The 12904-nt window shown below is 49.7% G+C and overlaps 2 protein-coding genes across 3 annotated transcripts; one reads left to right on the top strand and one right to left on the bottom strand.

Annotated features, from left to right (window-relative positions):
- Positions 1-416: 416 nt before the first annotated feature.
- ACTL7B (actin like 7B) lies at positions 417-3052 on the bottom strand. Of its 2 annotated transcripts, none has more exons than XM_004476547.4 (2): positions 2957-3052; positions 417-1789 (listed from the first exon to the last, which is right to left on the bottom strand). In XM_004476547.4, the coding sequence occupies exon 2, from the start codon at positions 1746-1748 to the stop codon at positions 495-497; it is 1254 nt and encodes a 417-aa protein (XP_004476604.1). In that variant the 5' UTR covers positions 1749-1789; positions 2957-3052; the 3' UTR covers positions 417-494. The 2 variants fall into 2 exon arrangements, with proteins under 2 accessions (XP_004476604.1, XP_058158910.1); XM_058302927.2 differs by having other exon boundaries at positions 2930-3025.
- Positions 3053-11403: 8351 nt separating this feature from the next.
- On the top strand, positions 11404-12904 carry ACTL7A (actin like 7A). The gene has a single exon (XM_004476546.3). It carries the CDS (start codon positions 11460-11462, stop codon positions 12780-12782), a length of 1323 nt encoding a protein of 440 aa, XP_004476603.1. The 5' UTR covers positions 11404-11459; the 3' UTR covers positions 12783-12904.

Below are 12904 nucleotides of genomic sequence, written 5' to 3'. Positions count from 1 at the left end.
AGTCTTGGTGAGGGCGGAGAGGACCGTTACGGAGTAGAAACACTCTGGAAGCAATGAGGCAGGGCGAGTGAGGGGGTCCAGGGCGATCAAGCAGGGACCAAGCTGTGGCCAGGAGACAGGGACCTGGGTGAGTTTCTCACCCTCCTCTTAGCTCTGGGACAAGCTAGTCCCTTCATCTCTGACCTGTTTCTTCCTTTGTCAAATGGATGAGCAAGCAGTATGGAATCTGGTTTTGAGCCATACTCTGGGCTCTTAGGTGGGATCCCCCCACGGGGTGGGCAGAGGCGGGGAGGGGGCAGTGAGGTCCCTCTGCTGCTCCTGACCCAGCAGAGCCAAAGGTGTTGGCACATCTAAGCCCAACTCCCCGCAGCCTGACGCTGCCAGACTCGACCAAGAAATCCAGACTAGACAAGGCACAGCCCGTTAAAGTTTTATGTGAAATTCTGTAAATGTGTATAAAGTGACCCGGAGGCCTCCCTGGCGGGGCCCGTGGCTCAGCACTTGCTGTAGATGGCGGCGCTGCCCCGCTCCTCGAACTCCTCCTTGCTGACCCAGAGCTGCTGGAAGGCCTGCAGGGAGGCCAGGATGGAGCCCCCGGTCCATACCGACGTCTTCCTCTCGGGCGCTGCGGCCACGATGGGGCTGTCCCCTGGGCACAGGAGGCTCAGCTCCCGCTGGAAGCGCTCGGGGAAGCCGTCCAGCATGGTGCAGCCGCCGCACAGCAGCACGCTGGCGGCCATCTCGCCCTTGAAGCCCACCTCCTGGCAGCGGCCCAGGCAGGCAGCCGTGAGCTCGGGCAGCCCCTGCTGGTTGCAGCCCACCAGGGAGGGCTTGAAGAGCATCTCGGCGCACCGGAAGCGCTCCTGGCCGATGGAGATGAGCTGGCCGTCGGGGAGCTCGTAGTCCACGCGCAGCTCCTCCAGGGGCAGGCGGAGCTCCTGGTCGGGCAGGAGCGCCGCGTAGCAGCACTTCTTCTTGATGTGCTCGATGATGTGCAGGTGGTCGTCCGTGAACTTGTGGCCCGCCTCGTTGAGCAGCTGCATCAGGTGGTTGGTGAGGTCGCTGCCCGCATAGTAGGCACGGCCCGTCAGGCCTGGCAGCACGTTGCCCTCCGAGATGGGCACCACGTGCGACACGCCGTGCCCGCTCTCCACCACCAGCCCGGAGGTCTTGCCGTAGGAGTAGATGGACAGCAGCGACTGGGACGTCACGTGCATGGCCGGGATGCTGAAGGCCTCAAACATGAGCTCGGCGTACTTCTCCCGGTTGCTGCTGGGGCTGAGCGGAGGGTCGGAGACCAGCACGGCGTGCTCCTCGGGCAGGATCTTCATGGCCGTGTGGAAGATGTACTCCCAGATGTGCTGGACGCAGTCCCAGTCCACCACGACGCCGTGCTTCAGCGGGTTGACCAGCTTGAGAGGCGCCTCCGTGTTGAGCAGCTCGTGGCCCACGTAGGTCTCCTTGCGGGTGTCGCCGGCATAGCCCGCCTCGGGGCAGGGCTTGCCCACGGTGGAGGAGATGAAGTAGGTGGGCCTCGGCTCCCCCGCGTAGCCGCACTTGCAGTACTGCGAGCCCAGGTCGATGATGAGCGCCTTGATCTTTCGCACCTTCTTGGGCTTCATCTTCAGCTGGGTGGCTGAGCCCGTGTCCCGGAGGCTGGCGGCGGGGCCTGGCAGCGTTCCCGCCTCTCCGGGGTCACCCTGGGCCGTGCCCATGGGCATGGGGCCAGGGCTGTTCCTTGTCGCCATCTCCCTTCCTGGCTCACTTCTCACATCCACATCCTAGAGCTCTGTGGGGAGAAATAAGAGGGCCCAGCTCCGGCAGCAGCGCCTCGGCGACCACCCAGGCGGGATTGTGATGTCATGGGGGGCTGGTCCATTCAGGCGGCTTGGGGAGGACTTGGCCCTGGCCGGCCTTTGACCTGCTCCCCCGGCCTGCCCCACCCCCAACGCGAATGTGCTCCTGGGTAGAGCAGTTGGCCAGCAGCTTTAGAGATCCCAGCAACCTGGACTCTCCGAGGATTCCGCCTCCCCTTATATCCTGCTCCTCCATCCCCTCACTGGATACCTTTTCCTCCGGTGCTTCTTGACTGAGAGAGGAATGCATGGTTATTGAGCCCCTACAGTAAGCCAGGCACTGTTATCAGGCATTTCACCTGCTAGTTCACAGAATCCTGGGAGGTAGGCAGAGCTGAGGAAACTGAGGCTCCGAATTCAAATGACTTGCCCAAGAGCCACTAGCTGGGGAGTGTTTGTACTGGACTTTCAACTTATCTGTCCACCAATGCACTAGGCCTTCTAGAAGGCTGCCCTTAAAGCTTGAATCCCCAGCAGAGCTTTCATCTCCACTTGACATTGCCTGAGGTTGGCGGTGGGGCCAGCTCAGTGCTGCCTGCTGGTGAAAGATGACAGAGGCCAGGGGAGACGATGAGTCAAATCAGAAAGACACGGGGGGTACGTGTCAAGAAGCCAGGAAGGAAGGACATCGCAAGCAGAGAGCACAGCCTGAGCACAGAGTGAGCGAAGGTGGGAAACTTCCAGGAGTTAAGGTGTTTTGGAAATGTAGTGCAATAGATGAGGCTAGAGAGGTCCTAGGCCTCAAACTTGAAATTAAGGAATCTTAGCATTTGAGGCCTTCTTCATTGACTACTGGGACCTTTTTAGCCTCAATGGTTGCACTTTCATTAGACGATCTGATCAGACATGGGGTGTGGGAGAGAGGAAAAGATGAATCCCTTACCTCTGCCCAAGCAAAGGTGAATTTGTCCAAAGGGACAAATTTATTAGGTTCCCATAGGGACCTGCCTCCCAAATGCCCCCACCCCCAAGCCCAAAAGAGTCACATTAGGGCTTTGCCGGTGAAGACTCAGGAGGAAAAAAGGAAGAGGAGGGAAGCAGATGTGGCTCAACAGATAAGAGTGTCTATCTACCATATAGGAGGTCCAAGGGTTCGATACCTAGAGCCTCTTGGCTTGAGGGGTGAGCTGGCCTGCACACAGTGCTGTTGCGCGCAAGGAGTGCCGGCCCATGCATGGATGGCCCCGCATAAGGGTGCCTGCCCCCCGCACAAGGAGTGGCCCCTGTGCAAGGAGAGCCGCCCCATGCGAAACCACAGCCCACCCAGGAGTGGTGCCACACACATGGAGAGCTGATGCAGCAAGATGATGCAACAAAAAGAGACACAGATCCCCAGTGCCACCTGATGAGAATACAAGCAGACACAAAATAACACACAGTGAATGGACACAGAGAGCAGACAACGGCGGGGGGGGGGGGTGGATAAATAAATCAATCTTAAAAAAAAAAAAGGAAGAGTAGCAGCTAGGGCTGAGGAAGGGAGAATGAAGAAGAGCAAGTAGGTGAGCCATCTGGTGATGTGGATTGGAAAAAAATGGATTTTAAGATATAGTTAAGAAATCCAGCTGTGGACAACATAAGAATGCTAAGAACTCATTCTGGAACTTCAGTTGGCTGAATTTTTTCTTGGAACATGGCACTATGAAACTGGATTATGTGGGTAACAACTTTATAAGGGTTACAATCATGAACATCAGGTCTAGAAATTCCCTGAGTGGTATCACAGAACCTGAGGCCTGGACATTGACTACCCTTTAGAACATCCCGCTCAACAATCTGGTGCAGACTGCGCGCCCCATTTTGGCCAGCTGTGAATAACAGACTTTCCCTCACACTGGATTGACATCTGAAGATGCCATTAATCGTGTCTACTCTTGAGGCTGGGTAGGCCAAGGTTCTTCCATGTGATAAACCTTGGGCTATTTAAAGATTGTGCCATGGACCCCCTTAGGCAACTCTTCCATTCTTCATGGAAAGACATTACAGAATGAGGGAAGAGCAGGACTTGACTCAGAAGACCTGGGTTCAAATCTACTCCTTTTTCAAAAATTTTATCACTTTACTATTTCAGTCTTTTTAAAAGTTAGGTTAAAAAAATAATAAAAATAAAAATAAGGTTGTCATTTTACAGGAAAATCATGCAGAAAATACAGTGTTCCCATATACTGTCCTCATACACACCGTTTCCCCTATTATTAACACTTTGCATCAGTGTGGCACCTTTGTTACACTTGATGAAACAATATTATAATTATACTACTAACTATAGCACATAATTAACATTAGGATTCACTTTTTGTGTTGTATAGTTCTATGGTTTTTTTAAAAAATTTTATTTAGTAACATATATACAACCTAATGTTGTTAATTACATTCATAATTTTGCACTACCATCACCAGCCATTACCAAACCATGTTCATCACCTTGAACTTCTATACCCATTAAGCAATAACTCTTCATGCCTTTTCCCACCTGACCCTGTTAGCCTTTATTCCACTTTGTTTTTATGAATTTGCTTATTCTAGATATTTTATATACGTGGAATCATACAACATTTGTCCTTTTGTGTCTGGCTTATTTCACTCAGCATATTGCTCCCGAGGTTCATTCAAGTCACAGCATGTGTCAGGACTCCATTCCTTGTTTATGGCCGAACGGTACTCCACTGTGTGGACCAACCACATTTTATTTATTCATTCAGGGACACTTGGGGTGTTACCATTTTCTTGGCTATTGGGAATAATGCTGCTATGAACACTGATGTACAAGTATCTGCTTCTATACTTGAGGGTGACCTTGGGTAAACTACTTAAAATGTTAGTTGAATCTATGATGGTGCGATGTCCACCCATCAGCTTGGTCCCTATTCCCTGCCTCCAGGTCTCTGTCTTGAGTGACTTGGTGGATGGTGGTGCCCTCATAGAAAACAGGAATGCAGGGAGAGGAGCAGGGATGAAGGAGAAGATAATGAACTCCACTTGGACACGCCGACTTAGAGATGCATCAAGGCCACTGGACTGTAGCATAGTGGTCTGCAGCAAAGGAGAGAGAAAGTGGCTGGATCCAGACTTAAGTCCTCAATAGTCCTCTTCCCTCTTTATTGTAAGGCCTAAAACTTCAACGGCTACCTTTATACCTTTGAGCCTCACAGGGCCTCCAAGGCCTAACCATGCGTTCTCTGCTCTTGCCAGACATGCCCTTCACCCAGCAGGAAAGTCTCCCCACCTAGCTTGTTCCCCCATCAGCAGGACCAGCTCCACCCAGTCCTCAATCTAACAAGTCTCACTTCTCTGCCAGCCTGTGAAATTATTCAAACAAGACAATCACATCCTCCCTGGGAACCAGGGGGCACATCTCCTACTTGTCACTACAAAGCCTGCTCCCAAGTACAACCCCCATGTGGCCCTGCATGACGTGATGTGTCCTTTTCCCCAAGGCTGGATTGTGTGTGACTACTAAACTGCTCCCATTGGGTATGGTATCTGGGGTATGGTGTCGTGTGTTGAGATATCTCATACAATTTTGGATGGAGGATCTCACCTTTGCCAATGGGGTGAATATGCGGTGGCCAGAACACCTTTGAAGAGTTCCACTCCCTTCCACCTTAAGGAAAATGACACAGGTTTAGTACTTGGGATACCACAAGGCAGGCTGAGCTTTGGAAAAGAACAAAGAGGATCAAAGTGCCTGTTTGGCAAGGACTCCTTCCTCTGCTGAGAGCACCTGATCCTCTCAAGGGGTCTTAAAATTCAGTATATTGGAGGGCCGGATTCTTAGGCCTAAATATTCCTAGGTTCTACAAATTCAGATTCAGTAAGGCTGGGGTGGGGTTCAGGAATCTTCCTTTTGTAAGAAAAACTTCAGGTGATTCATGAGAAGAAATGCTATGCCTTAGCCTTTTACTCACTAGATATTTCTCTTTCTCTCCCCTCAGAGCTACTAAAATTACAGGGGCCTGGTTCACCTTTCTTCCAAAGGTCAAGGTTAGGAGGTATCCCCAAAACCAAGACTAGGCCCAGGGACAGCATCTTAGGGGAAAACATATTCTTCACCTCATCTTTCCAGACTTTGTTTCTCCACTAGGGAAGAGGGTCCCAGAGTTGCTTTCAGGAAGGAGCCATATCACACAGCTTTTTTGGTCTTGGGTCAAAAGAGCAAAAGTATGTGTAGCCCTTAAAAAAAAAAAAGAGGTCTGAGATGGTTTGAGCAATATAGGGTCTCTTTCCTTAGAAGGACCTCTTCTGACATCCCAGGGAACCCATATTTTAGATGGCTGGTGACACGTGTGTGTGTGCATGTGTCGCGAGGTTTCTGTGCCAGGCAGTAGGTGCAGCATGCCCACAGTCTCTTCTTCTACCATTGATCAACTCAGAAAGGGAGAGAAGGGACAGGGGACACAAAAGGTAAGGAAAAGAGCTTCAACCAAGCACATTTGGGCATGCAAAATTCTAGAGGTCAAGTCAAAGGACTGAAGTGTTCATTGGCTTTAGTCCAGATAATGTGGGGCTAAAGCCTGAGAGTCCCCATACTCATGGACCTTACAGATGAGATGGAGGAATTGGCCTTAAGCTAGTACAACACCTCTTTCACCCATAATGATAGAATGGGGTAAGGATGGCTGAGCATAGACATCAGGGAAAAGCATGTACAACAAAGCATGTCATGCCCAAAGCTCCAAGTGTCTTCATGAAGTGGAATGCACAGGTCAAATGAGGAGGGATGTGGTTGGCTGAATAATGGCCCTCCAAAGATGTCCACGTTCTAATCCCTGGAATCCTTGCAGATGGGACTTTGCATTTGTGGTTAAGGTTCTTGAGATGGGGCAAGTGTTCTGGATTTTCCAGGTGGACCCAATGATGTAATAACAATTATCCTTATAGAGGGAAGGAGAAGAGTCAAAGAGTCAGAGGGAGCTGTGATGACAGAAGCAAAGGGCTGGAGTGATAGGAAGAAGGGGTCATGAACCATGAAACGAGGAAGCCACCAGAAGATGGAAAAAGCAAGAAAACAGATGATACTCTAGAGCCTCCTGAAGGAACCAGCCCTGTTGATACCTTCGGTCCAGTGAAACTGATTTTGGACTTCTGACCTCCAAATTTGTAAAAGTAATTTGTATTCTTTTAAGCCACTAAATTTGTGTTTATTTGTTACAGCAGCAAAAGGAAACTAATCCAGGGCTGTGCTACTTCCTAGTAGTCATCTGCTTGACAAACATTCATCAGCACCTATATCATGCCAGGCATTGTGCAGGATGCCAGGGGCACAAAGGTGAACCTGCTCTCAGGGGACTCCCAATATCCCAATCTAGTGGGGCAGAAAGACGAAGAGAAAACCACAGTGCAGTGTGATGGGCAGGGAAGATGTCATGGAGGGAAGATGGGAACAGGTCCAGCTTGATAGAGGACTGAAGTCACCAGTTGAACAAGACAGGGTAGGGTGTCTCAGGCAGAGAAAAGCCCACAGAAAGCCACTGCTGTGGGAAATAGCCTGACTTTCTCCAGGAAACACCCAGGCCCAGCATATTTTGAGTTAAGGGTGGATGTGGAAAAGTGAGTGGAGAAGTGGGTGGGTGGGAGGGTTGCAGGAACCAAACCATTAAGGGATGTACTTTGCAGTCTGTCCTGAAGGTGACAGGGGAACGAGCAAAGGCTTTAAATAGGGAAATGACAAAGATCAGCTCTATATTTTTAGAAGCACACTCTGGCAGTCCCTGGGGAAGATGGCCTTGAAAATGACGACCAGGGAAGAGGCTAACTGAATAACGGGTCCCTCCCAAAGATGTCCACATCCTAACCCCCCAAACTTGTGAATATGGTAACTTACATGGTGTGGCAGCTTAGCATTGCTTATGAATTCCAAAAACAGATGCTGGATTATGTTTGTAAACTGGTCTGTTCCTCTGGGCGTGTTCCTCTTTGACTGTAGTAAGTTCAAAGGTTTCACTTCTACTTGACTAAATTAAAATTAGGGCTTTGCTTTGGCCATGCCAGTAGGACGATGTGTCCCTGCCCTCTTGGTGCGCAAGGAGTCACTGAGAAAATGACCTGGTAGAAGAGAAAGTTGGAGTCTTGATGCTGGAGCCCCGGGAAGTAAATACATAAGAGAACACAGAAGAACAGAGAAAGCTCATAGACATGGCAGAGGCCTGGGAAAGAGAGATTGATAGGCTACAGCTGACCTTGTGGAGAGACCAGAGCAGCTGAGCCCGGGAAGAAAAGAGCTGCAGGGAGAGAGACAAGCCTTATGCCAGCCACAGCTGAGACCAGAAGCTGGGACCACAGAGCCTTAGGAGGAAGAGGAAGGCTGAACCTTCACAAAGACTGACAGCCATCTTACTCCAAAATGTGGCAACAGACTTTGGTGAAGGATTTACTCTTTATGGTCTGGTAACTGTAAGCTTCTACCCCAAATAAATACCCTTTATAAATGCCAACGGATTTCTGGTACTTTGCAACAGCACCCCTTTGGCTGACTAATACACATTGCAAAGGGAATTTGCAGATGTGATTGAGTTAAGGGTCTTGGGATGGGGAGATGCTCCTAGATTATCTAGGTGGACCCAGTGCAATCAAAAGAGTCCTTATAAGAAGAAGGTGTTACGATTGAAATCAGACAAGGAGATGCAACAGTGGAAGCAGAGGTCAGAAAGAAGATGCTACACTGTTGGCTTTGAAGATGGAGGAAGGGGCAATGAACCAAAGAATATGGATAGCCTCTAGAAGCTCGAAAAGGTAAGGAAAGGAGTCTCCACTAGAGCCTCCAGAAGGGGTGCAGCCCTGCTGACCCCTTGATTTTAGCCCATCGAGACTGACTGTGAATGTCTAACCTCCAGAGCTGTAAGGTAACACATTTGTATGCTTTTAAGTGGTGACAGGAAACCAATACAGGATCTTTAGGAATCCAAGGGAGTGAAAATATATATACAAAGCAGGCACAGATATTTAAGAGAGAGGCTGTGGGAGAGAAATAGATGGTTCTAAATTAATGTACCTTGTTTATCGTGTAAGTTCTTTTGAAATAAGTCAGTTTGAGTTGACCATGCCAGCCCCTGAATAGCAAAGGCAAGTAAACCATTTTTCAGGGAACCAGGCATTGGAGAAATGTACTTTCCTATTCTTTCTTCAAAACGCAGTGCCATCATCATCCACAACCCATGGAACCAAGAAATTGAGATTTTGTATGTGAGATGATAGCCTGGTTGCCCCCTTCAGATAGCCACAAGGTTCACAAGTTTGGGGTCAGTCCGGGCTCACACCCCACAAGAAACCAAGAGCATCCCAAGTAGTCTTCCTAACGGAGAAATCCACCATTACAGTGATTGCTTCTTTTAAGAACAGCATAGGGCTGGCGTTAGACCCAGTGTGCCTTGCATCATCATGGTGGATTCTGGAGAAATGAGACATCAGCACCCACATCCAGCTTCAGGGTTGGCATGTGAGACAGTAGTTGAACAGCCTGAGAGTCACACACATGCCCATCAAGCACACCCCTTGGGTGAAGCTACAGTCAGGGGAGCTTGACCACTGCCTGGCTGGATATCCTTGGATGGTGTCCTAGTTTGCCAGAGCTGCTATGACAAATGTCACTCACTGGTTGGCTTAAGCAACAAATATTTATTGTCCCATGGTTTTGTAGACTATTAGTCCAAAATCAAGGTCTCGACAGGCCATGTCTCCAAAGTCTGTAGTGTTCTGATGCTGGCTTGCTGTATTTTGGGGGGTTCCTTGGCTTGCATCTGTCTCTGTCACCTGGCAAGCTGTCTCCTTGGTCTCCTCTTATGGCTTTCTTTGACCGTGTCCCAATTTCCTTTGCCTTATAAGAACTCCAGTTATATGGATTAAAGCCCATTGATATAGTCTGGCTTCATCTAAATGGGATCTTTGAAGATCCTGTTAAAAAATTAGTCTGCACCCTAATTTGCCTTAACAGTATTCAAAATTACTATTTACAAATGGGTTCATACCCTCAAGAACTCAGAGGAAGACTTGAACATCTTTTGTCGGGGACATGATTCAATCCTCAACAGGTGACCTATGCATCTTTAACTTCCATTGGGAGGCTGGTCTCTGTAGGTTCTAACTTCACTCCCTAAACCAATGACCCTTAAAGAGGAGGAGCCTGTGTACAAATATATGTGCAAAAATATTTCCTCTTAAGTTTGTCCTAAGAAGTGAGATAACAAGTGCCTGGCAGTTACCATCACTCTTGGTGGCATTCTCACCATAGTATTGAGTGGTTCTGCTAATATCAGATGTCAGTTCTCCGCTCACAATTCTCTAGTGCTTTCCCACCTCCTGCTGAGTCAAAGCCCTGGCAGTGACCTATGAGGCCTGCAGTGCGGCTTGCCCTCCCGCACCATTCTTCTACTTCATCTACATTTCCTTGTTTGCTGGTCTCCTGGCCCGTCTCTAACTCAGGGGTTGGCAAACTTTTTCTGTTTTTTTGGCTTTGTGTGCCATATGGTCTTGATCTCAATGACAACTGTTGTTGTAGTGTGAAAACAGCCATTGATGATACATAAATGAATGAATATAGCTGCATTCCAATAAAATTTTATTTACAGAAGTCAGGCTGCAGGCTGGATTTGGCTCATGGCTGTAGTTTGCAGACCCCTGTACTAACTCATTAGCCCTGTCTGCCTCCAGGAGCATAAGCTGCTCCCAGATTATACCTGGCTCTCTCCCCTTACCTTCTTGGGGTCTGTATTCATTCATCACTGTCCCAGGGAGCCCTGCCAAGGACACACTAACATTGCCACCACCCACATTCCCCATCCCCACCCCATTGTGCTATTCTCTTTAGCTTAACATGTCCTAACAAATACGTTGGTTGTCTGTCTCCTCCCCCAGGGTCCCCCAACTAGAATGTAACTCTGTAAGGGCAGAAATTTTTGTCTGCTTTTTTTTTTCACTGCGGATTCCCAGTTGCCTTGCATATGGCAGGCACTCAATAAATATCAGTTGATTGAATTAATCAAGTGTATCACAAAATTTGATAAAAAACTTTTTTTTTTTTTAAAGATTTTTTCTTTATCTCCCCTCCCTCCCCCCCAGATGTCTGCTCTCTGTGTCCATTCACTGCTTGTTCTTTCTGTTACCGCTTCTATCCTTATCGGCGGCACCGGGAATCTGTTATCTCTTTTTGTTGCATCATCTTGTTGTGTCAGCTCTCCGTGTGTGCGGCACCATTCCTGGGTAGGCTGCACTTTCTTTCGCACTGGGCGGCTCTCCTTATGGGGTGCACTCCTTGTGCGTGGGGCTCCCCTACGCGTGGCACGGCACTCCTTGGGTGCATCAGCACTGCCCATGGGCCGGCTCCACACGGGTCCAGGAGGCCTGGGGTTTGAACCGCAGACCTCCCATGTGGTAAGCGGATACCCTATCCATTGGGCCAAGTCCGCTTCCCAAGATAAAAAAACTTTACCCGCCCCCCCATCCACCATAACATGGGACAGTTTCCCAGTATCTAGAAAGCCCACCAGGTCACTGGATTATGTCATAATAAGTGATGTCATCAGTTGGGAAGATTCTGAAGTTATCCTCTGATTTAAAAGGCCTTTCAGGCCTTGAGGCGGCGGGACTGAGGGAATTTCTGAAAGCAGGATGGCTTGTGACAGTGTCTGGGCCTCACAGAATGCAATCATAGGGGATGGGCCTGCCAAAATAGGGGGAGAACAGACCTCCCTGCAGAGCCAGGTCCTCCAGACGGCCTCCTTAATGGACGGCCCCGCAAAGCGGGCGGTGTGGGTCCGCTCCAATAGCTCGGTGCCTGAAGAACCTACAAAATCAAAGGTGGCAAAGGAGAAGCCCAAGATGGAGGTGACCAAAGCAGTGGTGGTCGACCTTGGCACTGGCTACTGTAAGTGTGGCTTTGCCGGGCTTCCCAGGCCCACTCACAAGATCTCATCCACAGTGGGCAAGCCCTACATGGAGACAGCCAAAACTGGCGATAATCGCAAAGAGACATTCGTGGGCCAGGAGCTGCTTGATCCAGACGTTCGTCTCAAGTTCATCAATCCTCTGCGTCATGGCATCATTGTGGACTGGGATTCAGTGCAGGATATCTGGGAATATCTCTTCCAGAAGGAGATGAAGATAGCCCCAGACGAACATGCAGTACTGGTGTCGGACCCGCCCTTGAGCCCACACACCAACCGGGAGAAGTACGCGGAGATGCTGTTCGAAAGCTTCAACACGCCTGCAATGCACATTGCCTACCAGTCCCGCCTCTCCATGTACTCTTACGGAAGGACCTCTGGCCTGGTGGTGGAGGTCGGCCATGGCGTGTCCTATGTGGTCCCAATCTATGAGGGGTATCCTCTGCCCAGCATCACCGGGAGACTGGACTATGCAGGCTCTGACCTGACAGCTTACCTGATGAACCTGATGAACTGTTCGGGGAAACACTTCACAGAGGACCAGATGAGCATCGTGGAGGACATCAAGAAGAAATGCTGCTTTGTGGCCCTGGATCCAAATGAAGAGAAGAAAGTCCCATCCACTGATCATTCGGTCCCATACACTCTGCCAGATGGGAAGGAAATATCTCTCAGCCAGGAACGGTTCCTCTGCGCAGAGATGTTCTTCAAGCCTTCTCTGATCAAGTCCATGCAGCTGGGTCTCCATACCCAGACAGTGTCCTGCCTGAACAAGTGTGACATCGCCCTCAAACGGGACCTCATGGGCAACATCCTACTCTGCGGGGGCAGCACTATGCTCAGCGGCTTCCCTAACCGTCTTCAGAAGGAGCTGAGCAGCATGTGTCCCAATGACAACCCCCAGATAAATGTGCTGCCAGAAAGAGACACTGCTGTGTGGACTGGTGGCTCCATCCTGGCCTCGCTTCAGGGCTTCCAACCACTGTGGGTTCACCGCTTTGAGTATGAGGAACATGGGCCTTTCTTTCTCTACAGAAGATGCTTCTGAACTCAGTGATGAAGTGTAGCTGCTGCAGTTGTGATGTATCAGCTTTACTGGGTGGGCGCCCATCCTGCCATGTGGCCTGGCACTCTCATTCCCGTAATAGTAAACAATCCTCATGTTCTCCA

The sequence above is a fragment of the Dasypus novemcinctus genome, chromosome 8 (assembly GCF_030445035.2).
Source record: "Dasypus novemcinctus isolate mDasNov1 chromosome 8, mDasNov1.1.hap2, whole genome shotgun sequence".
NCBI lineage: Eukaryota > Metazoa > Chordata > Mammalia > Cingulata > Dasypodidae > Dasypus > Dasypus novemcinctus.
This window is presented reverse-complemented; position numbering and strand designations above follow the sequence as displayed.